Source organism: Pantherophis guttatus, chromosome 4 (genome assembly GCF_059756535.1).
Source record: "Pantherophis guttatus breed Tessera chromosome 4, ASM5975653v1, whole genome shotgun sequence".
NCBI classification, from domain to species: Eukaryota; Metazoa; Chordata; class Lepidosauria; order Squamata; family Colubridae; genus Pantherophis; species Pantherophis guttatus.
The window spans coordinates 14,388,453-14,415,456 of NC_142066.1; the positions used below are offsets into that span (position 1 = coordinate 14,388,453).

At 41.3% G+C, this 27,004-nt stretch overlaps 2 protein-coding genes and 8 non-coding genes across 10 annotated transcripts; 4 read left to right on the forward strand and 6 right to left on the reverse strand.

Moving 5' to 3' along the window:
- Positions 1 to 627: 627 nt before the first annotated feature.
- TRNAK-CUU (transfer RNA lysine (anticodon CUU)) lies at positions 628 to 700 on the reverse strand. The gene has a single exon. It is a non-coding gene; the product is annotated as a tRNA-Lys (tRNA).
- A 3,631-nt stretch (positions 701 to 4,331) lies between these two features.
- Positions 4,332 to 4,404, reverse strand: TRNAK-UUU (transfer RNA lysine (anticodon UUU)). Its single transcript has one exon. It is a non-coding gene; the product is annotated as a tRNA-Lys (tRNA).
- A 975-nt stretch (positions 4,405 to 5,379) lies between these two features.
- Positions 5,380 to 5,451, reverse strand: TRNAD-GUC (transfer RNA aspartic acid (anticodon GUC)). Its single transcript has one exon. It is a non-coding gene; the product is annotated as a tRNA-Asp (tRNA).
- A 3,686-nt stretch (positions 5,452 to 9,137) lies between these two features.
- TRNAG-UCC (transfer RNA glycine (anticodon UCC)) lies at positions 9,138 to 9,209 on the reverse strand. The gene has a single exon. It is a non-coding gene; the product is annotated as a tRNA-Gly (tRNA).
- A 729-nt stretch (positions 9,210 to 9,938) lies between these two features.
- TRNAS-AGA (transfer RNA serine (anticodon AGA)) lies at positions 9,939 to 10,020 on the reverse strand. Its single transcript has one exon. It is a non-coding gene; the product is annotated as a tRNA-Ser (tRNA).
- A 143-nt stretch (positions 10,021 to 10,163) lies between these two features.
- TRNAL-CAG (transfer RNA leucine (anticodon CAG)) lies at positions 10,164 to 10,246 on the forward strand. Its single transcript has one exon. It is a non-coding gene; the product is annotated as a tRNA-Leu (tRNA).
- Positions 10,247 to 16,088: 5,842 nt separating this feature from the next.
- On the forward strand, positions 16,089 to 16,184 carry TRNAI-UAU (transfer RNA isoleucine (anticodon UAU)). The gene is made up of 2 exons: positions 16,089 to 16,126; positions 16,149 to 16,184. It is a non-coding gene; the product is annotated as a tRNA-Ile (tRNA).
- Positions 16,185 to 16,530: 346 nt separating this feature from the next.
- Positions 16,531 to 16,602, forward strand: TRNAG-UCC (transfer RNA glycine (anticodon UCC)). The gene has a single exon. It is a non-coding gene; the product is annotated as a tRNA-Gly (tRNA).
- Positions 16,603 to 20,726: 4,124 nt separating this feature from the next.
- On the reverse strand, positions 20,727 to 21,359 carry LOC117658728 (histone H2B 1/2/3/4/6). The gene has a single exon (XM_034406843.3). The coding sequence runs from the start codon at positions 21,311 to 21,313 to the stop codon at positions 20,933 to 20,935; it is 381 nt and encodes a 126-aa protein (XP_034262734.1). The 5' UTR covers positions 21,314 to 21,359; the 3' UTR covers positions 20,727 to 20,932.
- Positions 21,360 to 21,701: 342 nt separating this feature from the next.
- Positions 21,702 to 22,283, forward strand: LOC132709740 (histone H2A type 2-C-like). Its single transcript, XM_060684391.2, has one exon. It carries the CDS (start codon positions 21,726 to 21,728, stop codon positions 22,113 to 22,115), a length of 390 nt encoding a protein of 129 aa, XP_060540374.1. The 5' UTR covers positions 21,702 to 21,725; the 3' UTR covers positions 22,116 to 22,283.
- The last annotated feature ends 4,721 nt before the right edge of the window (positions 22,284 to 27,004 follow it).

Consider the following 27,004-nt stretch of genomic DNA (forward strand, 5'->3'; position numbering starts at 1 on the left):
GTTGATACAACCAGGAGATCGCTGTTGCAAAATTGAAATTGGGATGTCAAATGAAGAAAAATGTACAATAAAAATATATTTAAAAAAAAAAAAAAAAGATTTCCTGCCTTTCCTGCTTCTATAAAAAAAAATATTCTCTGCCTTCCCGTGGTTTTTTTTTTTTTTTTTTGCTTTTTTTTTTTAGATTCCTCGGTCTTGGAAGCGGTGGCACCCAATTCACTGACACTTGTAATAACCCACATTTTTTTTCTGCAGGATTTTGGGGATAAATCTCAAATTCGTCTGGCGAATTAGATTTCATTTACAAGCCGGAATGGATCGCCAGATCCCTTTCCCCAATCGTCATTAACCCACAGACGGCAGAGATGCTTTCACGCCTAAGCCTAAAACAAAATAAAAATAATTTTATTTTAAAATTTAAAAAAAAAAAATCATTAAATATCATCATATCACCGTACATCATTATATATTCCATTTGTTTTGGAGCAGGCAACAAAATTTGGAGAAATCAGGATCGGATTTCGTACAAGATTCCACCTAAACGGTCTGAAGTGGAAACTTCCAAAATTGAAGATTAGGATTTTTTAAAAATGCCATGGGGAACAAAATAAAAACAAAAAACGTTTGCGCCCAACGTGGGGCTCGAACCCACGACCCTGAGATTAAGAGTCTCATGCTCTACCGACTGAGCTAGCCGGGCTGCTGAAATCGGCGTTGGGATTGATACTATTGGTTTTCATTCTGCTGACAGCGAACGGGAGCGGTCGTGGTTACGAGGAAATGCTTTTTCCTCTTTTTCTAACAATTTTGACAACCTTCTAACAACGATCTCAGGGCTCTTAGACCCTTCGGGACTCTGCAGTTCATTCAGTAAAATGTTTTTCTCTACAGCAGATTTTCAACATGTGGGGCTGCTATGTTGGGTTTCGCCTAAAAGGAAAGCAACTTGCCTGCCTACCTCCCCCTCTCCCTTCCCTTCCTCTCCTCCCCTCTCCTCCCCTCCCCTCTCCTTTCTTCCTTTCCTTCCCTTCCCTTCCCTTCCCTTTCCTTTCCTTCTTCTCTTCCCTTTTCTTCTTCCCTTCCCTTCCCTTCTTCCCTTCCCTTCTTTCCTTTCCTTCCCTTGTCTTCTCTTCCCTTCCCTTCCCTTCCTTCCCTTGCCCCTTCCCTTCCCTTCCCTTTCCTTCCCTTTTCTTCTTCCCTCCCCTTCCCTCCCCTTCACTTCCCTTCCCTTTTTCTCTTCCCTTTTCTTCTTCTCTTCCCTTCCCTTCTTTCCTTTCCCTTCCTTCTTTCCTTTCCTTCCCTTCTTCCCTTCCCTTCCCTTTCCTTTCCTTCTTCTCTTCCCTTTTCTTCTTCTCTTCCCTTCCCTTCTTTCCTTTCCCTTCCTTCTTTCCTTTCCTTCCCTTCTTCCCTTCCCTTCCCTTTCCTTTCCTTCTTCTCTTCCCTTTTCTTCTTCTCTTCCCTTCCCTTCTTTACTTTCCCTTCCTTCTTTCCTTTCCTTTCCTTCTTCCCTTCCCTTTCCTTTCCTTTCCTTCTTCCCTTCCCTTTCCTTTCCTCCTTCCCTTCCCTTCTTCCCTTCCCTTCTTTCCTTTCCTTCCCTTCCCTTGTCTTCTCTTCCCTTCCCTTCCTTCCTTCCCTTGCCTCTTCCCGTCCCTTCCCTTCCCTTTCCTTCCCTTTTCTTCTTCCCTCCCCTTCCCTCCCCTTCACTTCCCTTCCCTTTTTCTCTTCCCTTTTCTTCTTCTCTTCCCTTCCCTTCTTTCCTTTCCCTTCCTTCTTTCCTTTCCTTCCCTTCTTCCCTTCCCTTCCCTTTCCTTTCCTTCTTCTCTTCCCTTTTCTTCTTCTCTTCCCTTCCCTTCTTTCCTTTCCCTTCCTTCTTTCCTTTCCTTTCCTTCTTCCCTTCCCTTTCCTTTCCTTTCCTTCTTCCCTTCCCTTTCCTTTCCTCCTTCCCTTCCCTTCCCTTCTTCCCTTCCCTTCTTTCCTTTCCTTCCCTTTCCTTGTCTTCTCTTCCCTTCCCTTCCCTTTCCTTCCCTTTTCTTCTTCCCTCCCCTTCCCTCCCCTTCACTTCCCTTCCCTTTTTCTCTTCCCTTTTCTTCTTCTCTTCCCTTCCCTTCTTTCCTTTCCCTTCCTTCTTTCCTTTCCTTCCCTTCTTCCCTTCCCTTCCCTTTCCTTTCCTTCTTCTCTTCCCTTTTCTTCTTCTCTTCCCTTCCCTTCTTTCCTTTCCCTTCCTTCTTTCCTTTCCTTTCCTTCTTCCCTTCTCTTTCCTTTCCTTTCCTTTCCTTCCCTTCCCTTCTCTTCCCTTCCCTTCCTTCCCTTCCCTTCCTTCCCTTTCCTTCTTCTCTTCCCTTTTCATCTTCCCTTCCCTTCCTTCTTTCCCTTCCTTTTTCCCTTTCCCTTCCTTCTTTCCTTTCCTTCTTCCCTTCTATTCTCTTTCCTTTCCTTTCCTTCTTTCTTTTCCTTCTTTCCTTTCCTTTCCTTCTTCCCTTCCCTTCCCTTTCCTTTCTTTTTCTTTCCTTTCCCTTCCTCCCTTCCTTCTGTTCTGTAGAAAGTCAGCACCCGCTCATCTCCTAGAAGAATGAAATATTTTGAGAAATATTAAAAAGGCAGATTATTGTATTTCCCTGGATGAGAACTGGAGAAACATGCTCTTGGAAAGCCTTAATAGCCCACAGCAGATGTCAGCCCTTAAGAGATAAAGAGACAGATAGCTCTATTCATAAGCAAATACCCTCACCCAAGATCCAACAAAGGTAGGATTAGCCCTCAGCCACAATAAGAATTGCCCAACCAGCCCCTTCATTGCATCAGCCCGAACTTCAACCAAACGTAGCTCAGACAAACTCCTCAGATTTGTACATAGGCCCCATGGGAGTCTGTCGACAGCCAATAGAACATATGTTCTTGCACAGGAACAGGAAGCTCAAGTGCAAAGCCCAAGATATGGTATAAATAGCCCTCACTCTCAACTCCATGTGGTCAGCTGTCTCAAAATCACATGTGGTTGGTGGTTCTACTTCATCAATCAATGGAACCTCTTTCCAATCAGCCTCCAGCCTCCATTTTGTCTCCACTCCACTTTCTCCCAGGTTGGAACTGAACCAAATGGATATTTTTTCCCAGACATTAAAAAAAAGAAACAGCTGTGGTTTAAAAAAAAAAGAAGAAGAAGAAGAAGCAAATTAAAATACGATCTCCATAGTTGGTATTCCCTTTCTATCTTCTATACCAACTAAGGAAACAAAAATCAAGAAATAAACTTAAAATATCGCTATATAATGAAAGATGTAGATACATAAATAGAGAAATATAGAATACCGAAGTAACTTTCTTTTTTCTTAAGGCTCAAGTTGTAAGACTTGATTTAAATGTATAGGTTGTTTATGTTGTGGACTGTATGTATGTATGTTTTTGTTTGTCTATTTTTAATTAAATGATTTTTTTTAAAAAAATAAAATAAAAAAATATATATGATCTCCAAATTCCATTCCGATTCAAAGTACAGCCTGGTTTGTTTGCATATTAGTTACACAAGCTTCGTAGGTAAACTAAAACGGGGGGAAGAAACGGCAGAAAACTTATGGTTTCCAGCCCCAGAATTACTCATTGTACACGTATGTTTCTTGGTGTTCATAAACATTGTCAGAAATGGGTCATGTACAGTGGTGAAATCCAAATTTTTATATTACCGGTTCTGTGGGTGTGGTGTGGCTTGGTGGGCGTGGCAGGGGAAGGATACTGCAAAATCTCCATTCCCACCCCACTCTGGGGCCAGCCAGAGGTGGCATTTGCATGTTCTCTGAACTACTCAAAATTTCCACTACCGGTTCTCCGAACTACTCAAAATTTCTGCTACTGATTCTCTGAACTACTCAAAATTTCCACTACCGCTTCTCCGAACTACTCAAAATTTCTGCTATTGGTTCTCCGAACTAATCAAAATTTCCGCTATTGGTTCTCTGAACTACTCAAAATTTCCACTGTTGGTTCTCCGAACTACTCAAAATTTCCGCTACCGGTTCTCCGAACTGCTCAAAATTTCCGCTACCGCTTCTCCGAACTGCTCAAAATTTCCGCTACCGGTTCTCCAAACTACTCAAAATTTCCACTACTGCTTCTCCGAACTACTCAAAATTTCTGCTAACGGTTCCCCGAACTACTCAAAATTTCCACCATCGGTTCTCCGAACTCCAAAATTTCCGCTACCGCTTCTCCAGAACCTGTCAAAACCTGCTGGATTTCACCACTGGTCATGCCGTGGAGAAGAGACAGTGCACCAAGATTAAAAAAAAAAAATCATGTAAAAGCATTGAGAAAGAAAGGGTTTGAAAAAATTAATCCGCCTGAACAGGGACTTGAACCCTGGACCCTCAGATTAAAAGTCTGATGCTCTACCGACTGAGCTATCCAGGCTCTGAATTTTTGCCTTGAAACATCTTCTGAAAACCATCCACTAAGTTGATCAGTTCTGGTAAATTTCTATTTTTCAAATGAAAAATTTATATTTTTCAAATGAAGACCTTCACAGTTGAAGGCATGGGGAAAAAATCCTCCCCCTTCAACCATTTTCACACCTGTCCCATGAAAAAAAATGTATTTTTAGGATATGGCTCAAGAACATCGCCATCCGGAGTAGTTTTTTTTTTTCCTCCCCCATGAATAAATATTGTTGAATTCATCATTTTCCTTTGGCTGTTCTCCTGTACAACCTGATCAATACCCTTATTTATTTTATTTTTTTTAAGGAAAGCATCTGGAAGGTGCTTCTACTGCCAGTTATAACTGTGGTTTCCTGGAATTACCCCCCTCCCAAAAAAAAAGAGTTTTAACAATAAAGGAAAATATTTGGCTTGAAATGAGGGCTCCAGGGTGCTCTCTGAGCTTCGTTGTTTTTCTTACAGGCGTTTCATTAACTGGACTAGGTAACATCATTTAATTTAATTTAATTAATTTAATTAAATTAATCATTAGTTCTAGTGTGCTGTGTCCTACCACGCTAGCACTGATGGTATTAACTAGTTTGGTTATGAGACGTCCACCAGAAAACAACGAAGCTCAGAGAACGCCAAGGACTGACTAAGTAGCCTGACTAGGTGACAAGCCTGATCAGAAAGGTGGGCAGTTAAACAGTTCGAATCCCTAGTACACGAGCAAGGGGTTAGACTAGATGGCCTCCAAGATCCCTTCCAACTCTGTTACTGTTTAAAAGATAGACTCTTAAAAAGAGTTTTTTAGGTTAGCAAATGTGAGCAAAGCTTCACTGTCAAGCGCCCTATTTAAACCATGAGATTAAAATAGAGATTTTAAAAAATGACAATTATTCCACGTTTTCTGCTTTTCATTCCTCTAGTAAGGTAGAACTTAAAAAAATATAAATAAAATTATGTCCTCCCCGTCGGGGAATCGAACCCCGGTCTCCCGCGTGACAGGCGGGGATACTCACCACTATACTAACGAGGAAAGGGCTTAAAAAGTTATCTTTTTCAGCAGGATATGAAAACTATGCTATCCAGTTGCTAGTCCACAAGAAAAATACATTGATCTTTGGAGATGTTTGGATGGCGAAATAAAAGTATTATTCTATTTTGAATTTTGGAATAAAGTTTTTAACAGCAATGCAAAGAGGGATTGCTTTGCTTTGCTTTGCTTTGCTTTGCTTTGCTTTGCTTTGCTTTGCTTTGCTTTGCTTTGCTTTGCTTTGCTTTGCTTTTCTTTTCTTTTCTTTTCTTTCCTTTTCTTTTCTTTTCTTTCCTTTTCTTTTCTTTTCTTTCCTTTCCTTTCCTTTCCTTTTCTTTTCTTCTCCTTTCCTCTCCTCTCCTCTCCTCTCTTCTCTTCTCTTCTCACACATTTTTTTTCTCCTAAAAGAATGGAATATTTTGAGTAATATTTTAAAAAAAGCAGAATATTATATTTTCTAAATGAGAAACAGAAACATGTATTCTTTAAATATATATTTTATTTATACTTTTTCCTATGGTATACATAAAAACTCAATATTTACATTGACAATGTGTTGTCTGGGTACAGTTAATATTGAATAACAATAACAAAAATTTTCACGTGGCTATTAATAACAATGATCATCAAAACATATTAATAATAATAGTTACTTATCCTTAAATATTATTTAATTAAACATTCTTTTCAATTTTTAAGTTTCTAACTTCTGCTTCTATTTTCTAGCCATTGATAAAATGCCTCCCATGTTAAAAAATATTCTGTTTCCTCCTTATCCTTAATTTTCATTGTTAATCTATCCATCTCAGCACATTCTAATATTTTCTTTATTACACTTTCCTCTGTAGGAATATCTTCATTTTTCCAATTTTGTGCCTATACACTTCTCGCTGCTGTTAAAACATGTAAAATTAAGTATGTATTTCCTTTATTGTATTTTTCTGGTAAGATCCAACAAAAACAATTCTGGCTTTTACATCTATTTGTTGTTTTGTCATTTCTCCTAGCCATATTCAGATTTTTATCCAATATTTTTTAGCCTTTGGACACATCCAGCACATATGATAATAAGTGCCCGGTAGCTGATTACATGTATTTTTTTAGAGGCAGGAAGCAGACTCAGTCTTTCTTAATAGCCCTCCTTCCCCCCAGCAGATATTTTGTGCCTATTAAGAAAGACTGGGCCAGCCTATCTACAAAACAAAAGACTTTCAGCTCCAGGATGATGGACGGGACATGATCCTTTAGGACATAATAGGATTAACCCACTACCAGACGTGGTATTCAACTGGTTCACATAGGTTCGGACAAACCGGTAGCGGAAATTTTACCTGATTCACCGAACCGGTAAATACCAACTCTGGCTGGCCCCACCCAAACCCGCCTGCTCACCCGCTCGCCCCTTCCGGCTGCTCACCACTCGCCCCGCCCAGCCCCCACCTTTCGGCTGTTTTTTGCCTCCACGCATCACTTTTGGCCTCCGCACATCGTATTTTCAGCCAGTTCCAGGCGGTGGAGATCGACAGCAGCGAACGGTCCGCAGCAGTGGTGAATGGGCAGCGGCAAACGGGCGGTGCCGAATGAACCACGGCGGCAGTGAACGGGCAGCGGCAAGCAGGCGGCAGGGAACGGGTTGTTGCGAATGGGCCGTGGTAGCGGTGAACGGGCTACAGCGAACGGGCTGTGGAGAACAGGCCACGGTGAACGGGCCGTGGTGAATGGGCTAAACCGAATGGCGCGGTGGCAGTGAACACGCCGTGGCAAATGGGTGACAGTAAATTGGCCATACTGAAAAGGCGGCAGCAGCAGAGGCAAATGGGTGGCAATGAACAGGCTATGCCGAATGAGTCATGGCAGGGATGAATGGGCTGCGGCGAATGGGCAGCGGTGAACAGGCTGCCGTGAACGGGCCACGACAAACAGGCCGCAGTTAATGGGCTATACCGAATGGCGCAGCGGCGGTGAACAGACCGCGGCAAACAGGCAAAGGCAAATGGGCCATGCTGAACGGGTGGCAGCAGTGGCGAACAGGCAGCAGCAAATGGGCGGTGCCAAATGGGCCACAGCAGTGGCAAACGGGTGGCGGTGAATGGGCAGCGGCGAACAGGCAGTGGTGAACGGGCTGTGGTGAACGAACCACGGCGGTGGTGAACGGGCAGTAGCAAACGGACTGCGGTGAACGGGCCACGACAAACAGGCTGCGGTTAATGGGCCGTTCCAATCGGGCCACGACGGCAGTGAACAGGCCACGGGAAACAGGTGATGGTGGTGGTGAACGGGCAGCAGTGAACGGGCTGCGGCGAATGGGCCATGACAAACGGGCCATGGTGAATGGACCACACCGAATGGCACGGCAGCGGTGAACAGGCTGTGGCAAACGGGCGAAGGCGAATGGGCCACGTGGAACAGGCGGCAGTAGTGGCGAATGGGCAGCAGCGAATGGGCGGTGCCAAATGGGCCACGGCGGCAAACGGGTGGCGGCAAATGAGCAGCAACGCCGAATGAGTCATGGCAGCTGTGAACGGGCTACGGATAATGGGCAGTGGTGAACGGGCATGGCGAACGGGCGGCAGTGAATGGGCGGCAGCGAACAGGCCACAGAGGTGGTGAATAGGCAGCGGCAAATGAGCTGCGGTGGCGGCAAACAGACCGCAGTGAATGGGGTGCACCGAATGGGCCATCGGCGGCTGTGAACAAATAGAGTAAGGGACTCAACACGCAACCCTGTTTTGTACCAGTGTTAAGAATACGGGCGGCAGAGATATGATGACCTAATCTGCCCCTCTGAGAGCGGCCAGACAGGAAATCCATAATCCAAAAACAGACTGAATAAGAAAGCCGAAGATCCATAAATTTAGACACTTAGTTTATATGGAAGAATTGTGTTAAATGCAGGACTAAAATCTCAATATAGATTATCAATAGGATTAGGATTGAGAGTTCAGCCACGATCAGGTATGCCACGGTCAGCCGTAAAAACAAAACCAACCGGCTGAATTTGTGGAACAGGCTATAAACCACAAAGGAAAAAGGATTAAAAAGCTAGCCAAATTTAACTCCCTTGGGGGAAGGTATGTGCTATAAATCTTTCTGGAATCTGTTTGTGTGAATACTCTCACGGCATCCAGAGGTTTCTTTAGTAAGAGGAGATCCTTGCGGCTGAATAAAATATAATTATATTAAATTTATATAATATAATATAATATAATATAATATAATATAATATAATATAATATAATATAATATAATATAATATAATATAATATAATATAATAATATAATATAATATAATATAATATAATATAATATAATATAATATAATATAATATAATATAATATAATATAATATATATTATATTTATATATTAATATTAATATTTATATATTTATATTTATATATTTATATATTATATTATATTATATTATATTATATTATATTATATTATATTATACTATATTTATATAATATAATATAATATAATATAACATAACATAACATAACATAACATAACATAACATAACATAACATAATATAATATAATATAATATAATATAATATAATATAATATAATATAATATAATATAATATAATATAAATTTATATTAAAACTACAACACCTGGTTTTCTTTTTAAACCCTTTCTTTCTATTTTTTTAAAAAAACAGATGGGTTTGGAAGTAAAAGTCAGATGCGTTGGCCGGGAATCGAACCCGGGTCAACTGCTTGGAAGGCAGCTATGCTCACCACTATACCACCAACGCCTTACAATAAAAGGCTCTCAAAATTCCTGGTAGTAGGAAAAATTCAATTTCTGTTTTTTAAAAACTGATGCCCTCAACGAATGGTTCATGATTCAGCAAGACGTCTCCTCCCTCCTGCTCTGTATTCATAGATTATTGAGACCTGAGCTCCAGTGGAACCAGAATAGCCTTGAAAAGGCTACCTCTGAGCATATGCAAAGTGCACAATTCGAGATCCCGACCAGAAACCAACGTTTCTAAGACGAAGGAGCAAAATTCTCACAAAGAAAGCCCTGGGGGAGATTCAGTAAAAAGAAAATGGAATGCAGACCACTGAATTGGATAAAATAAAAATAAATCCGCAATTAAATCCACCCCAATAAATTTAAAGAAAAAGATTCCAGTTCCAGCAAATTTCACTAGCCATGTTGGTTTGTATAATAAGCCACGATTGAGGGGATTCACACCCAGCACACCCTGCCCTAAATTCAAATCAAATGAGGTATTGTTGCCATGCTGCAGGGTGAGATCAGGTGCAAGGTATTAGTAAAATTAATATAATAAACCCGAATTATTTAATATTTAAGTATAAATGGCAATCATACATTAAGGGAGGAAACTGGGATCGCAAATGAGAGAAGTGTGTTTTTCCAAATAATCACCTGGCAAACTTTTAAAAAGAGACGAGTTTAAATGCGTGGAAGAAAAATGAATGTAGACTTTTTTATGTTTGGATATAAAAGAAGCTCTCGTAGTCGGCAGGATTCGAACCTGCGCGGGGAGACCCCAATGGATTTCTAGTCCATCGCCTTAACCACTCGGCCACGACTACCTTGGTTGGTAAAGTACCTGCATGTTGTCTTCATATTTCTTAATCTATGGTGTGGCTATGGCTCACCGTAGCGTATAAAGAATCCATGTTAAAAATAGATTATTGCCAAAGATGTTGGGGGGGGGAGAGCTTTCTATTGAGAAGTCAGGATGGCCGAGCGGTCTAAGGCGCTGCGTTCAGGTCGCAGTCTCCCCTGGAGGCGTGGGTTCGAATCCCACTCCTGACACAGCCTTTTCTTTGAAAAATAAAATAAAATTAAGATTTCCATCCGTTTTGAACCCAGCAAGGCATTTAGTAACCTCAGTAAATCTGAATTCACGAAGGATTAAAAATTAATTAAGAAGCATTACGCTTATGCTTAAAGCGTTATCTTCATGCTGAAGATTCTTAACCGATGAACCAAATTGGCTTAATCATCTTATATTCACATTTTATATCTATGTTATTTTATCTGTTCACCGCCCTGAGTCCTTCGGGAGAAGGTATAAAAATTAAATAAATGAATGAATGAATGAATGAATGAATGAATGAATAAATAAATAAATAAATAAATAAATTTAATTAATTAATTAATTGATGATTAAAAGATCGGATTCTTTCATCAACAGACAATGCATTTTGGAATCCAATGTTCATTTTGGAACCTAATGTTCTTAACGGATTAACAGAGTTGGGAGGGACCTTGTAGGTCATCTAGTCCAACCCCCCCCCCCCCCGCCAAGCAGGAGACCATAACACCATTTTCTGGACCCTGATGTAAGAATTGGTTCCCAATGAGGAAATACATAACAAAGGCAATAAATTAATTTTTACCAGTAACTTAATATCTACAACAATGTAATTGTTCCACAAGGGATAGGACTAGAGAGAAAACCAGATCCAGGCATTAAAAAAAAAAGAGAGAAATTAATTGATTGGGACAGATCCCTCACACGTTTTTAGGGTAATTCCTGAGCCTGAAGGAAATCTCTATAGATCTTGAAAGATAAGCCCCAATATCTAAGAGGCTGCCACAAAGAAGAGGAAGCCCAACTATTCTCCAAAGCTACCTGAAGGCAGCACAAGAAGCAATGAATGGAAACTAACCAAGGAGAGAAGCCACCTAGGACTATAAAATAGGGAAGTGGTGTAGGGTTTCCTGCCTAAGAAGGGGGCTGGACTAGAAGACCTCCAAGATCCCTTCCAACTCTGTTATTCTGTTCTATTCTATAACTAAGGATGTCAGTGGAGATTCTCAAGTCATTCAGATCATGGTTGTCCCACAAAAGTGCATTTATTTTTTCTTCAAGAGGAAACGGGACTTTCTGGGTTTTTCTTTGAAGACGTTTCGCTTCTCATCCAGCTCTGAAGAAGGACCTTTGGGACTAGAACTAAAGAGAAATTTCCAGGCCGTTAGAACAATTAATTGGTGGAATGGCTTGCCTCCAGAAGTTTGTTTGTTTATTTATTTATTTATTTATTTATTTATTTATTTATTTATTTATTTATTTATTTATTAGATTTCTATACCGCCTTTCTCCCGTAGGACTCAAGGCGGTGTACAGTCGAGAAAAATATAGATACACAAATATCATAAAATTGCTAATTAAAATGATTATTATAACATAGAGGTGGATGCTTTTTAAAACCTGGAAGGTTTTAAAAAGAGATTAAACCGTCATTTGTCTGATATGATATACAGTAGTGGCCAAAATTGTGGAAACCTTTTGGGAAAAGTGTATTTTTGAGGTTTGATAGCTTAATAACACCATTTTTTTTTAATTTTTATTTTTTTATTTTTTTGTTGAGTTTCAAGATAATCCTATTCCACTGCCTGGGAATAGCCCAGACCTTAACCCAATTGAAAATCTATGGTGTTATGGAAGAAGGAATTAAAGAGACATCCCTTCAGAGCAGACAAGAATCAGTTATTTATTATTGCAATAAGGATCAGATTGGTATTGTGACCACAAGATCTGAGCAAAGTAATGAACATGAGAGTCCAACTTTATACAGCTTCAAACAAAGGATTCTGTTAACTCAGCAATTCATATGGTCATATACATTTGTCATTTTTAATTGACACTTCCTAATTACTGTTTCATTTTATTCTCTGCCAACATTCATAATTCTTTATGTAGATTACTGAAGCATAGATTCAAATTATCTCTTGTTAATATTACATGTGGTCATACTTGACCTCTCTAACCTTCAACTGTATTTCACCAAATGCTTCTTATCTCTGACAACTGAGGGGCAACTGAGGGGCCTCTCCCCATTGGTTCTACATCAAAGAAGGAATGTGTCTGCCTTTTATTTCAACTGGATACATTTGCAAGCACAATTTCTCTTCTACAATACTATGAACAAAGAGGGCCCTTCAGTGATCATCTAGCTGGACCAGCTTTTCCTACTTTAATGGAGCTGACTAAAGAAACTTGTTAGTCAGAAGCAACCCAGCAATAAAACCCAGTTAATAGAAGCCATCATTCAATCTTGGTTTCACATTCGAACAGCTGCAGAACTAAAAGACTTGGTTCACTCCACGGGAAGATGTTATGTAAGGCCCTAATTCATGCTAAAGGTTACCCAACTAAATATTAACTGACGTGGCGATCATTTTTGTATATCTCGTTTTTTCTATGGTGATCATTTTGTTATATCTTGTTTTTTCTATGTGTTTCACTTTTCTTCTTTATACTGTAGCTGCTATTCTAATAGCAAATCTTTCATAAAAGTTGGAAGAATATCCTTCTGGGTTCGGCTCCAAGTGGGGAAAAAGACACTGGAAACATGGAGACTGCTTGGAAAGAGGGTTTAATGGTGGACAGGATCACATGGCTCGAGTTCCTGAACAGAAAAAGGGCCGAGATACTGCAAGTCCCCGGGTTTTATGCTTTCTCTGGCTTTGAACTTCCTGGGGCCCCGAAAGAGTATCCTGATTGGTTGTCAGACTCCCAGGGGGTGGGGGTCTTAGCGAGCCTTGCTGGCTGATGTAATCTTCCCAGGTGCCATGCGGTGAGTTTCTGTCCTAGATGGGTCCCATTGTGTTAGTTTCTGTTGCTATTGTATTGCAGATGGGTCCTATTGTCAAAGATTGAGTTTCTGCCTCTGGCCCATTAACAAAGGGGGGGGAGGCAGGAAGGTGGGAGTTGCTTTGTCTTTAAAACATGCTTCTCCATTTCTCATACAGGGAAACATAATATTCTGCCTTTTTAATATTTCCTAAAATATTTCATTCTTCCAGGAAAGGGGTGGGTGCTAACTTCCTACAGGTTATTGCATTACATTCTTGATTAAATTATCTTTCCATTGATATATAATTTTATGGTACTACTCCCCCAAAAAAGTGCTGTTATAAGCTAGTTTTAGAAAATACACTTTTCCCAAATTGTTTCCACAATTTTGGCCACTACTGTATAGGGTTTCCTCCCCGAGTTGGACTAGAAGACCTCCAAGGGCCCTTCCAACTCTGTTACTCCAATTGTCTGTAGAGATTCTCAGTCATCCAGATCATGGTTTGTCCCAAAAGGCCTTTTTCAGGAAGCCACTGGATTTTCTTCTTGTTGTTTTCTTTGAAGACGTTTCGCTTGTCATCCAAGAAACTTCTTCAGCTCTGACGTTCCCCACTATCCTGTCAGAGCTGAAGAAGCTGCTTGGATGAGAAGTGAAACGTCTTCAAAGAAAAAAAAAACCCCCAAGAAAGTCCAGTTGTCTCCTGAAAAAGCACTTTGGGGGTGGACTGTTACTCTGATAACTCCACATTTTTCAAAAAAAGGCTACAATTTAAAATGGCTGCTGTTTTGTGAGGCGATAATAATGTGAATAAAATAGGAATCATACAGAGTCAGCTACATGAACTCTAAAGGACCCTCTCTAGTCACATTATTATAAGAGAGAAAAATGCTTGGAGATTACATTAAAAATCAGCTAAACTCCATTAGTGGTAATGTATCTTCTGATGAGGCCTAACTGTCACGGAAGGACAGCCATATGGAAAACATTTGAATGGCCTCACTGTCAAAGACAAGGACATATGTGTTACAAAGAGTTACTTAATCCAATAAATTTACCTAAGGACAGCAATAAATCTCCCATTAGCAACTACAGCACTTAAGGAAAAGTTGTGTAGCAAAGATAATCTTATAAACTAGAAACTAATGGTTTAGTAATTAGGAAGTGTGTCAATTACCATATAACACATGTATGTTAACCATATATGGAAAACTGTATGAGCTCACTGAATCCTTTGTCTTGGATATGTATAAAAACAGTGGGATCAGGGCTCTTCTTTGTTCAAAGTTTCAGGTACAAATCTGGCTCTGAACCTTGCGCAATAAACTGACTCTGGCTGACCCAGGAACGTTGTTCAGTCTCAATTTTTCCACAACAATAAAGCCATATTCCCAGTGGTGAAATCCAGCAGGTTCTGACAGGTTCTGGAGAACCGGTAGCGGAAATTTTGAGTTGTAATTCAGAGAACCTGCAAATACCACCTCTGGCTGGCCCCAGAGTGGGGAGGGAATGGGGATTTTGCAGAATTCTTCCTCTGGAGTGGGGTGGGCATGGAGATTTTGCAGTATCCTTCCCTTGCCATGCCCACCAAGCCACGCCCACCAAGCCACACCACACCCACTAAGCCATGCCCACAGAACCGGTAGTAAAAAAAATTAATTTCACCACTGCATATTCCCAATAAGTTTATACTATAATTTGCTGAGCCACAGACAAGCATGTGTGTATTTGTGTGTGTAATATACATATCTGTTCAACATTTATGTAAAACCACTAGGTGAGATCATCCGTGGTTTTGGGGTGAGTGTTCATCAGTATGCTGATGACACACAGCTATACATCTCCACCCCAGACCACCCCAATGATGCCCTTGCTGTGATGTCCCGTTGCCTGGAGGCCGTGCGGATCTGGATGGGGAGAAACAAGCTCAGACTCAACCCCTCCAAGACCGAGTGGCTGTGGCTTCCAGCGTCCCGGTATAGTCAGCTGGTACCATCACTGACAATAGGGGATGAGATCTTGCTCCCCACAGAGAGGGCCCGCAACTTGGGTGTCCTCCTGGATTCACGGTTATTTTTAGAAGATCATTTGATGGCCGTGGCCAGGGGTGCCTTTTATCAGGTTCGCCTGATCCACCAGTTGCGTCCCTTTCTGGATCGGGACGCCTTGCGCACAGTCACTCATGCCCTAGTTACCTCCCGTATGGACTACTGTAATGCTCTCTACATGGGGCTCCCCTTGAAAAGCACCCGGAGGCTCCAACTGGTCCAGAACGTAGCCGCGCGGGTGATTATGGGCGCAGCTCATTACGCCCATGTAACACCTCTCCTACGCGAGCTGCACTGGCTCCCGGTGGTCTTCCGGGTGCGATTCAAGGTGTTAGTTATCACCTTTAAAGCGCTCCATGGCTTAGGACCTGGGTACCTACGAGACCGTCTTTTGCCACCAATAGCCTCCCACCGACCACTTCGTTCTCACAGGGAGGGACTACTCAGGGTACCGTCAGCCAAATTATGTCGACTGGCGACTCCCAGGGGGAGGGCCTTCTCTGTGGGGGCTCCAACCCTTTGGAATGAACTGCCCCCGGAGATACGGAATATTCCTGATCTCCGTGCTTTCCGCCGTGCCCTCAAGACCCTGATGTTCCAACAAGCGGGGCTAAACATACGAACATGTGAATGATTTTTTAAATGTTATCTAATTCTGGGTTTTATTTAATTGACCAAACTAAGTGGCAATTTTAATTAGCAATTTTGTGGTGTTTGTATGTCTATGTTTTTCTTGACTGTACACCGCCTTGAGTCCTACGGGAGAAAGGCGGTATAGAAATATAATAAATAAATAAATAAATAAAATATCTCTGTGTGTGTGTGTGTGTAATTTCACATTAAGGATTAACCTGTTGCATGCTTGTGCTTGTATCAGAGGAGCTGCTGAGGCCAGTTCCTCAGCCTTAGCAATTTGAAGATGCATGGACTTCAACTCCCAGAATGCCCCAGCCACTATACCAGCAGTTTAAATCCATGCATCTTAAAGTTGCTAAGCTTGAGGAAAAAAACTTGATTTATACAGTTGCTCCAGTGGCGCAATCGGTTAGCGCGCGGTACTTATACAGCAGTACTTTGCCTCTAGCAATGCCGAGGTTGTGAGTTCGAACCTCACCTGGAGCAGTCGAACCTTTTCTTCCTCACTGGGAAAGTTACTCCTGGGAGTTACTCACTCCATCCTGATTTCGAACACAGCTTTCAAGGTGGTTAATACACTTGGAGTGGCTAGGAATCTGGGTTTAGAGGGTTTCTTTTCTCTTATGGAGGGCTGGAAAATATATATATTTTTTAATTGCATGAAAAAGGAGAGGAGATTCTTGGAGGAAAGTTTAATGAACTTGGAAGGATGAATTATTGGAAGAGCTGAGAGAATCCACACGTTTAGCCAATGGCACCACCTTGTGGAGAGAGCCAGAAATGCAACTTCTAGGCATTGTTAGCTTTGAGAAAATAAACTTTAATCATGCAAGCGTTGGTGGTATAGTGGTGAGCATAGCTGCCTTCCAAGCAGTTGACCCGGGTTCGATTCCCGGCCAACGCAAAAAATCTCTTTTTTTTTTTTTTTCTTCTTCAGGTCTGTCTGGTTGTCCCAAAAGTGCTTTTTCAGGAGGCAACTGGCCTTTTCTTGTTTTTTCTTTAGAAGACGTTTTGCTTCTCATCCGAGAAGCTTCTTCAGCTCGGACAGGATCCTGTCAGAACTGAAGAAGCTTCTCGGATGAGAAGCGAAACGTCTTCAAAAGAAAAAAGTAAGAAAGTCCAGTTGCCTCCTGAAAAAGCACTTTGGGGTTTTTCTTCTTCAGTTTTTTTCTGGACAATCCTAAATTCACTTTTTCCCTTCTCCTATAGTACAAGTATAGTACAAGTATACTATACTAAGTATATAGTATAGTATACTTGTTGTCAGGTATGCTTCCTTCAGTATCCAGGAAAGAAAAACCCAAACTCAAGCATTATGAAGAATTTGGTACTTTTACTGAATATGAAATGATTAACAACCCAGGTAAAGCTGGAAGTGAGCAAAGCGCGCGAAATGCATCGACTAAGCATCTCCCCCCCCCCCTTGTCCATATATCATCAGCCAATCCAAAGGTCTTCCAAAGGTCAGGTGGCATCACGTCTGGCCGCGTCATTCATCAGGAATGTAGGGGCAGTTGGTCAGCCGTCCCCTTTGAAGAATCACTTTCGTTTCTCATGAAGACACATCCTACAAGGAAAAACAAATCTTGCATCTCCCCACCCCTCGTCCTTAACTAATCCCTCCCCCGTTTCTCATGGCAGCTGAAGCAGGCAAAAGCTGAGGCTGACACTTGTACTATACAAGTACTAATGTGGTATTAACTGAGGAATGGGCAAAGGCCCAATATTCACCTTTCACACGGAACGCAGAATTTGGTGGCACTGTTAAAAACAAACAAGGTAACCCAAAAAGAGCGGGTTTATTCATTTATATACAGTTATTACAGAGACATCCACCTGGCAACAAAAGTGCGTATAGTCAAGGCGATGGTTTTCCCAGTTGCAATGTATGGCTGGTGAAAGTTGGACCATAAGGAAGGCCGAGCGCCAAAGAATTGAGGCCTTTGAACTCTGGTGCTGGAGAAGACTCCTGCGAGTCCCTTGGACTGCAAGGCGATCAAACCGGTCAGTCCTAGAGGAGATCAACCCTGACGGCTCTTCAGAAGGCCAGATCCTGAAGATGAAACTCAAATGGATGCCGGCATCTCGGGTTTCAGAGGCTCCATCACTTTTGATAGATGGGGAAAAACTTGCACCCGTTGATAGGGCTCACAACTTGGGTGTCCTCCTGGATGCTCGGCTATCCCTAGAAGATAGCCTAGAAGGCTATCCCATCTAATGGCCGTGACCAAGGGGGCCTTCGCACAGGTTCGCCTGGTGCGCCCTTTCCTGGACCGAGATGACCTTCGCACAGTCACTCATGCCCTGGTTACTTCCCGCTTGGATTACTGCAATTCCCTCTACATGGGCCTGCCCCTGAGATGCACCCAGAGACTCCAGCTGATCCAGAATGCAGCTGCACGGGTTGTTATGGGAGCCCCTCGTTACTCCCATATAACACCCCTCCTGCGTGAGCTGCACTGGTTACCAGTGGTTCTCCAGGTCCGCTTCAAGGTGCTAGTCCTCACCTATAAGGCCCTTCATGACTTAGGTCCGGGATATTTGCATGACCTTCTCCTGCCTGCCTCTCACCGCCCTGTTTGTTCACATAGGGCCGCTCTCCTCAGGGTTCCGACGGCGAGCCAATGTCACCTTGCTGTGCCCAGGGGTAGGACGTTCTCTGTGGGTGCTCCCACCCTCTGGAATGAATTGCCTACTGAGCTCCGGACGGCTCCTGATCTCCGCTCCTTCCGTCGGGACTTGAAGACTTGGCTTTTCAAACAAATAGGCTGAGACTGATTCCGGGCTTTATTATTTACTACTAATTAATTATTTGGATTAAATTATGATTTTATTGTAATTGTTTCTTAACTTGTGTTCGCCGCCCTGAGTCCTTCGGGAGAATGGCGGCATATAAATACATGTAATAAATAAATAAATAAATAAATAAATAAATAAATAAATAAATAAATAAATAAATAAATAAATACCTTTGGCCACCTAATGAGAAGGAAGGACTCACTGGAGAAGAGCCTAATGCTGGGAACGATTGAGGGCAAAAGAAGAAGGGGACAGCAGAGAACAACGTGGCCGGATGGAGTCACTGAAGCAGTCGGCGTGAGCTTAAATGGACTCCAGAGCATGGTAGAGGACAGGAAGGCCTGGAGGAACGTTGTCCATGGGGATTGCAATGGGTCGGACACGACTTTGCAGCTAACAACAAATTCCATTTGTATAACTGCCTGTCATGGCCGAAAACGGGCTAGTTCATCAACCAGATCTATTCAGTTGGATTCATTTTTAAGTGCCTTATCTATGGAGATTTTCGGTCATCCAGGTCCTGGTTGTCCCAAAGGTGCTTTTTTTTCAAGAGGTAACTGGACTTTCTGGGTTTTTCTTGGAAGACGTTTCGCTTCTCATCCAAGTTGCCCCTTGAAAAAAAGTTCGTTTTTAGGAAAATATTAGAATGTGCAGAAATGAATAGATTAAGGCTTGCTAGAAAGGAGAAAGAACAAAGTGAATATTTATATGACATGGGAGTTATTTTATGAATGGTTGGAAAATAAAAATAGAAGTTAGAAATAGAAATAGAACTGCAGAAAAAACAATTGCTACCAACCGATAGCCTCCCACCGACCAGTACGCTCCCACAGAGAGGGACTCCTCAGGGTGCCGTCGGCCAGGCAATGTTGGCTGGCGACCCCCAGGGGGATGGCCTTCTCTGTGACAGCTCCTGCCCTCTGGAACGATTTGCCCCCGGAGATACGAAGGATATCGGATCTCCGGGTCTTTCGCCGTGCCCTGAAAACTTTTCTTTTCCATCAAGCAGGGCTGGCGTGAAACCCCCCCCCCTTTTTAAGTCTTTTTAGTTTTTCAGCTTTTAATTGTCAATGGGTTTTAATTCGAATTGTTCTAAATTTGGGCCAAAGTATGTAATTCTTTTAATAATTTTAAATTTTGTATTGGAATGTGTTTTAGTTCTGGCTGTGCACTGTCCTGAGTCCACTAGGAGAAGGGCGGTATACAAATTGAAATAAATAATTAAATAAATAAACCTGCCTTCCATTGAGGACCTGTATACTGCAGGAGTCAAAAAGAGGGCTGTGAAAATATTTAGAGACCCCTCACATCCTGGACATAAATTGTTTCAACTCCTACCCTCAAAACGATGCTATAGAGCACTGGCACACCAGAACAACTAGACAGAATAAGTTTTCCCCCGAATGCCATCACTCTGCTAAACAAATAATTCCCTCAACACTATGACTGTAATTTTGTTGCTTGTATCCTTATGATCTATAGTTTCCTGATTGCTTATTTGTACCCTATGACTATCGTTAAGTGTTGTACCTTATGATTCTTGATGAACGTATCTTTTCTTTTATGTACACTGAGAACGTATGCACCAAGACCAATTCCTTGTGTGTCCAATCACACTTGGCCAATAAAAAATTCTATTCTATTCTATAACTTGCATTTCTCTTAAGGGGGTGGGAGGCATTTTTCTAAAGAGGTTTTTTTTTTTTTTTTAAATTTGATTTATATGCCGCCCTTCTCCGGAGACTCAGGGCGGCTTACAATGCGCTAAGCAATAGCCTTCATCCTTTTGTATATTTATACAAAGTCAGCTTATTGCCCCCACAAACTGGGTCATTTAACCCAGTGGTCCCCAACCTTTTTATCGCCGCGGCCCGCTGAGCGCGCGCAGGGGTGGGGGCACGGCCCAGGAGCTTTTGCGCAGGCCCATTGCGCACGGCCCAGGAGCCTTTGCGCTGCAGCGTTCCTGTCCCCCGGCCGCTGCGCGGCCCGGTGCCAGGTACTCCACGGCCCGGCACCGGTCCGCGGACCGGGGGTTGGGGACCACTGATTTAACCTACCTTAGAAAGGATGGAAGGCTGAGTCAACCTTGAGCCTGGTAAGATTCGAACCTGCAGTAATTGCAGGCAGCTGTATTAATAACAGAGTGCTTTAGACCACTGTACTACCAAGGCCCTCATTTAATGTTTTAAATACATTTTAAATTAAGGAATCTAGGACCACTTCGTGGGGATCACACTTTCTCATCTGCAATTTTCTAAGTGTCTCAAAAATAACATTCCTTAGGTAAAATTGTGGAAAGTTAGGCCAGCAAGTCCCTGCAAAGTGGACTTTTAAAAATCAGATAGCCGCAGCTCTTTTTTTTTGAGAAAGTAGGTGGCTCTTAAAAGAGCCTTTGGGTCTGGGCGAAGGAGACTTTTTACGTCTCAAGCTCCTTTTTACTTGGAGCTGGTGTATTTGGTGACAGCTTTGGTGCCCTCGGAGACGGCGTGCTTGGCCAGCTCTCCAGGTAGGAGGAGACGGACGGCCGTCTGGATCTCCCGGGAGGTGATGGTGGAGCGCTTGTTGTAGTGGGCCAAGCGGGAAGCCTCCCCAGCGATGCGCTCAAAGATGTCGTTGACGAAGGAGTTCATGATGCTCATGGCCTTGGAGGAGATGCCGGTGTCCGGGTGGACCTGCTTCAACACCTTGTAGACATAGATGGAGTAGCTCTCCTTGCGGCTCTTCTTGCGCTTCTTGTCCCCTTTCTTCTGGGTCTTAGTCACGGCTTTCTTGGAGCCCTTTTTGGGCGCAGGAGCAGATTTAGCCGGCTCAGGCATGATCAAATCCCTAGCAAGACAAAACACCACCTAATCAAAAAAAAAAAAAAAAAACCAAACTCTGGAAAAGAAACTCTTCTCTGCCTCCTATTTATAGGGGCGATATGCAAATGAAGGCGTTCAAACCCTCCTTTTTCATTGGCTCCGACGCAGAGCGCCACCCACTTCCGTACATTGACTTATGCTAATGACCGAACCTTGAGAAACCGATTGCTATTGGCTTGCGACAGAGCGCCTCTTCTCCCTTGGGCGGTTGTTGTTTTTTCATTGGACGCAGGAAAAGCTCGGCCAATAGGAATTCGCACTTGCAAGCTTTTCGAGTGAATAAAATGAGACCAAGCGCCCATCGGGAAACTCATTCTCTTCGGATCGGGCTTTCTTTTTTTAAGCGTTGCTCATCTTGAATAGCATCATGTCCGGACGCGGCAAGCAAGGCGGCAAAGCCAGGGCCAAGGCCAAGACCCGCTCATCCCGCGCCGGCTTGCAGTTCCCCGTGGGCCGCGTGCATCGCCTGCTCCGCAAGGGCAACTACGCGGAGAGGGTGGGCGCCGGAGCTCCCGTCTACCTGGCCGCGGTGCTGGAATACCTGACGGCGGAAATCCTGGAGCTGGCGGGCAACGCGGCCCGGGATAACAAGAAGACTCGGATCATCCCGCGCCACTTGCAGCTGGCCATCCGCAACGACGAGGAGCTGAACAAGCTGCTGGGCAAAGTCACCATCGCCCAGGGAGGCGTCTTGCCCAACATCCAGGCCGTCCTCCTGCCCAAGAAGACCGAGAGCCACAAGGCCAAAGGGAAGTGAGGAGCTCTCCCGGCCCGCCGGCTTCAGCTCGCCCAAGAACGACACCCCAAAAAAGGCTCTTTTAAGAGCCACCCACCTTTTCTCGGAAAGAGCCTGTCTCCATTTGCTAAGCGGAACAGGATCCCTAGATCCTTTTTTTAAAAAAAATTCCTCCAGAAAAAGCATTGAGGTTACACGATACATATTTTTTTTTTTAAAAAAAAGCATCTTTCTTAAGCTTAGAATTGCAATTATAGGGCTTGTCTCAACTTGCTAAATTGAAACAGGATCCTGAGATCCTTTTTTAACATTTCCTCTACAAAAGCATTAAGGTTACATGATACATATACAAAACAATTTTCTCACAATAAAATAGAATTCTTTATTATTGGCCAAATGTGATAGGACACACAAGGAATTTGTCTTTGGTGTATATGCTCTCGGTGTACATAAGGAGAATAAACCTTTTCTAGGAAAGAGCTTGTCTCGGTTTGCTAAGCGGAACAGGATCCCTAGATCCTTTCTTTAAAAAAAATTCCTCCAGAAAAGCATTGAGGTTACACGATACATTTTTTTTTAAAAAGAAAAGCATCTTTCTTAAGTTTAGAATTGCAATTATAGAGCTTGTCTCAAATTACTAAATTGAAACAGGATCCTGAGATCCTTTTTTAACATTTCCTCTACAAAAACATTAAGGTTACATGATACATATACAAAACATCTTTCTCAGAATAAAATAGAATTCTTTATTATTGGCCAAATGTGATAGGACACACAAGGAATTTGTCTTTGGTGTATATGCTCTCGGTGTACATAAGGAGAATAAACCTTTTCTAGGAAAGAGCTTGTCTCGGTTTGCTAAGCGGAACAGGATCCCTAGATCCTTTCTTTAAAAAAAATTCCTCCACAAAAGCATTGAGGTTACACGATACATTTTTTTTTTTCAAAAAGCATCTTTCTTAAGCTAGAATTGCAATTATAGAGCTTGTCTCAAATTACTAAATTGAAACAGGATCCTGAGATCCTTTTTTAACATTTCCTCTACAAAACCATTAAGGTTACATGATACATATACAAAACATCTTTCTCAGAATAAAATAGAATTCTTTATTATTGGCCAAATGTGATTGGACACACAAGGAATTTGTCTTTGGTGTATATGCTCTCGGTGTACATAAGGAGAATAAACCTTTTCTAGGAAAGAGCTTGTCTCAAACTTGCTAAACCAAATGGGATCCTAAGATCCTTTATTATTATTTTTTTAATTTTCTCCACAAAAGCATTAAGATACATATTTTTAAAAAATGCATCTTTCTTAAGCCATAATTGCAATTATGGAACTTGCCTCAACTTACTAAGTTGAAACAGGATCCTGAGATCCTTTTTTAACATTTCCTCTACAAAAGCATTAAGGTTACATGATACATATACAAAACAATTTTCTCAGAATAGAATTCTTTATTATTGGCCAAATGTGATTGGACACACAAGGAATTTGTCTTTGGTGTATATGCTCTCAGTGTACATAAGGAGAATAAACCTTTTCTAGGAAAGAGCTTGTCTCGGTTTGCTAAGCGGAACAGGATCCCTAGATCCTGTTTTTTAAAAAAATTCCTCCACAAAAGCATTGAGGTTACACGATACATATTTTTTTTTTTCAAAAAGCATCTTAAGCTAGAATTGCAATTATTTATTTATTTATTTTATTGAATTTCTATACCGCCCTACTCCCGAAGGACTCAGGGCGGTGAACAGCCATGAAATAAAACACATACAAATACAAAAATTAAAATCGAATAAAATGAATTAAATAAATTTGGCTGAATTGATACCCATAATTTAAAATACCCATATTTTAAAATACAGTAAAAATTTAAAATTTACACTTAAATTATATTAAATTATAGAGCTTGTCTCAACTTGCTAAGTTGAAACAGGATCCTGAGATCCTTTTTTAACATTTCCTCTACAAAAGGTTACATGATAATATACAAAATGTCTTTCTCAGGATAGAATAGAATTCTTTATTTTTGGCCAAGTGTGATTGGACACACAAGGAATTTTCTTTGGTGTATATGCTCTCAGTTACATAAGGAGAATAAACCTTTTCTAGGAAGGAGCTTGTCTCAACTTGCTAAGCCAAATGGGATCCTAAGATCCTTTATTATTTTTTTAAATTTTCTCCACAAAAGCATTAAGATACATATTTTTAAAAAATGCATCTTTCTTAAGCCATAATTGCAATTATGGAACTTGCCTCAACTTACTAAGTTGAAACAAGATCCTGAGATCCTTTTTTAACATTTCCTCTACAAAAGCATTAAGGTTACATGATACATATACAAAACATCTTTCTCAGAATAAAATAGAATTCTTTATTATTGGCCAAATGTGATTGGACACACAAGGAATTTGTCTTTGGTGTATATGCTCTCGGTGTACATAAGGAGAATAAACCTTTTCTAGGAAAGAGCTTGTCTCAAACTTGCTAAACCAAATGGGATCCTAAGATCCTTTATTATTATTTTTTTAATTTTCTCCACAAAAGCATTAAGATACATATTTTAAAAAATGCATCTTTCTTAAGCCATAATTGCAATTATGGAACTTGCCTCAACTTACTAAATTGAAACAGTATCCTGAGATCCTTTTTTTAACATTTCCTCTACAAAAGGTTACATGATACATATGCAAAACGTCTTTCTCAGGATGGAATAGAATTCTTTATTATTGGCCAAGTGTGATTGGACACGCAAGGAATTTGTCTTTAGTATATATGCTCTCTGTACATAAGGAGAATAAAATACATTCATCGAGAATAAAAAGATAAAACACTTAGTGATAGTCAAGGTTACTAATAAGCAATCAAATCCTACTAGGAAACAAGTAAAAGCAATATAAATAGAAAGACGCAAGCATATGGTTATAGCAATAAGTGGAAAGAGATAGATACTAGTAAAGAAGAGAAGAATAATAGTAATTAATACAGTCTTAGTAAATTATTTGACAGTGTGGGAATTAGTTGTTAAACAGAGTGATGGCATTGGGGAAAAAAAACTCCCTGTGTCTAGTTGTTCTGATGTGCAGTGCTCTATAGTCATTTTGAAGGTAGAAGTTGAAGCAATTTAAATCCAGGATGTGGGGGGTCTGTAGATATTTTCACAATTGCAATGAAAAGCAGACATTTGAGCCACCCAAATGAATAGAGTAGATACAATAGATACATTCCATCCAGTCTCTATGGAGATTTTCCAATTATCCAGGTCACTGTTGTCCCATAGGTGATTTTTTTCCCCCAAAAGGCGACTGAACTTCCTTGGGATTTTGTGTTTTTTTTCCTTTAAAAATGTTTCACTTCTACTCCAAGAAGCTTAGAATTTCGACCGCAGAAGCTTCTTGGATGAGAAGCGAAACGTTTTCAAAGAAAATTGAATGCAGTTCATTGTTCTACAAAAAAAAGCACCTCTGGAGTTCCAGAGCCCAGTTTTTGAAACCTCAAATTCATTTTGGGATAGCAAACCGAGAAAATCCGTTGGGATTGCATTTGCATTGTTAAAAGACAGTAAACGATAGAAAATGTCGTTATCTATTGAGCTCCGTTTGTAAACAGTAAACAGTAGCTTTTTAAAAACAAAATGAAGTAAACGATGCGGTTTAGGCATAAAAAGACTCTGGCCTTTTATGGCGGCAATTTCAAACTAAAAGGACGTTTCCTGTTTGGCTAATCAAGTCACCAGTACCAGCCAATCTCCTACGTTGGCGGGCTTTTCAAAGTAGCTACTGTTGGTGGACAGTTTTCTGAATGCAATTCAATTCCTTCAAGAGCGTAAGGCACCAATCGGGCGACTAAGCAATAAAGCGAGTTTTTATTTTTATATCTATATATAGAAAGAAAAGCAGCTTGGATCTATGTAAAATAGGGTCTATATAATATATATCAGCGTATATATCGAGATAGATGATAGATAGATAGATAGATCCTATTTTATATTGATCCAAGCTGCTTTTATATCGATCTTGGATTTTTTTTTTAAATTTGATTTATATTTAAATTTATATTTAAATATTTATATTGGATTTACTTTATATAAGCAGGTTTGATCTATATAAAATAGGATAAATAGATAAATAGATCCTATTTTACCTAGATCCAAGCTGCTTTTCTTTCGAAGTAACTAACGAGTTGTGTCTGCTTCTGAAGATTTGAAATAGGGCCGTTTCCATTGCAGGCGTTAATCTTAAGAGTTAAGACGTATCTCACCCAACCAAGACCATACTAATTTATAAACCCACAAACGTATCCGTATTTTCTGCTTATTCAAAAGGCGCGCCTATGCACACACCAGAGCCCTCCTCCACCCCCACCCCCCCAAAAAAATTCAGGAGACTTGTATGTTTGCAGAATGTTGCCATCCTGTCCTACAACCCTCAAAGCTATTTAAAGCAATTAATTATAAAACCCAGGAATGAAAACACCGCAAATGAAAGCGAAATGCTAAGGCTAAATTCGCACTTTGCTTAGATCAACATTGGGATTTTTGTCGAATTTAACTAATACGAAATTAATACTCCAGTAAAGTACCCTGGTTGTATAACAACACACAGGTCAAATGAGGAAACGCACCAAACGCTGGGTATTTTTAATCCCACGATTTCACGCAGTAGCTTGAAACAGTTTCGGGGGGGGGGAACATAAGAACCATTGTTCAAGGGTTGATAGTTTGTAATTCATTCATTCAGAGTCGGATTATTGTGGGCGTGGAAACAAAGCCTCGGCAAGCGATGATAGGCGGGATGTGCCAGAGCTAGAGAAAGGTACTGTTTTAATGGGGATCCAATCAGCGTCGAGGCTAGACTTTCGAACGCAGCGGTTTCAGCCAATCAGGCTAAAGCGCGGGCTATAAAAAGGC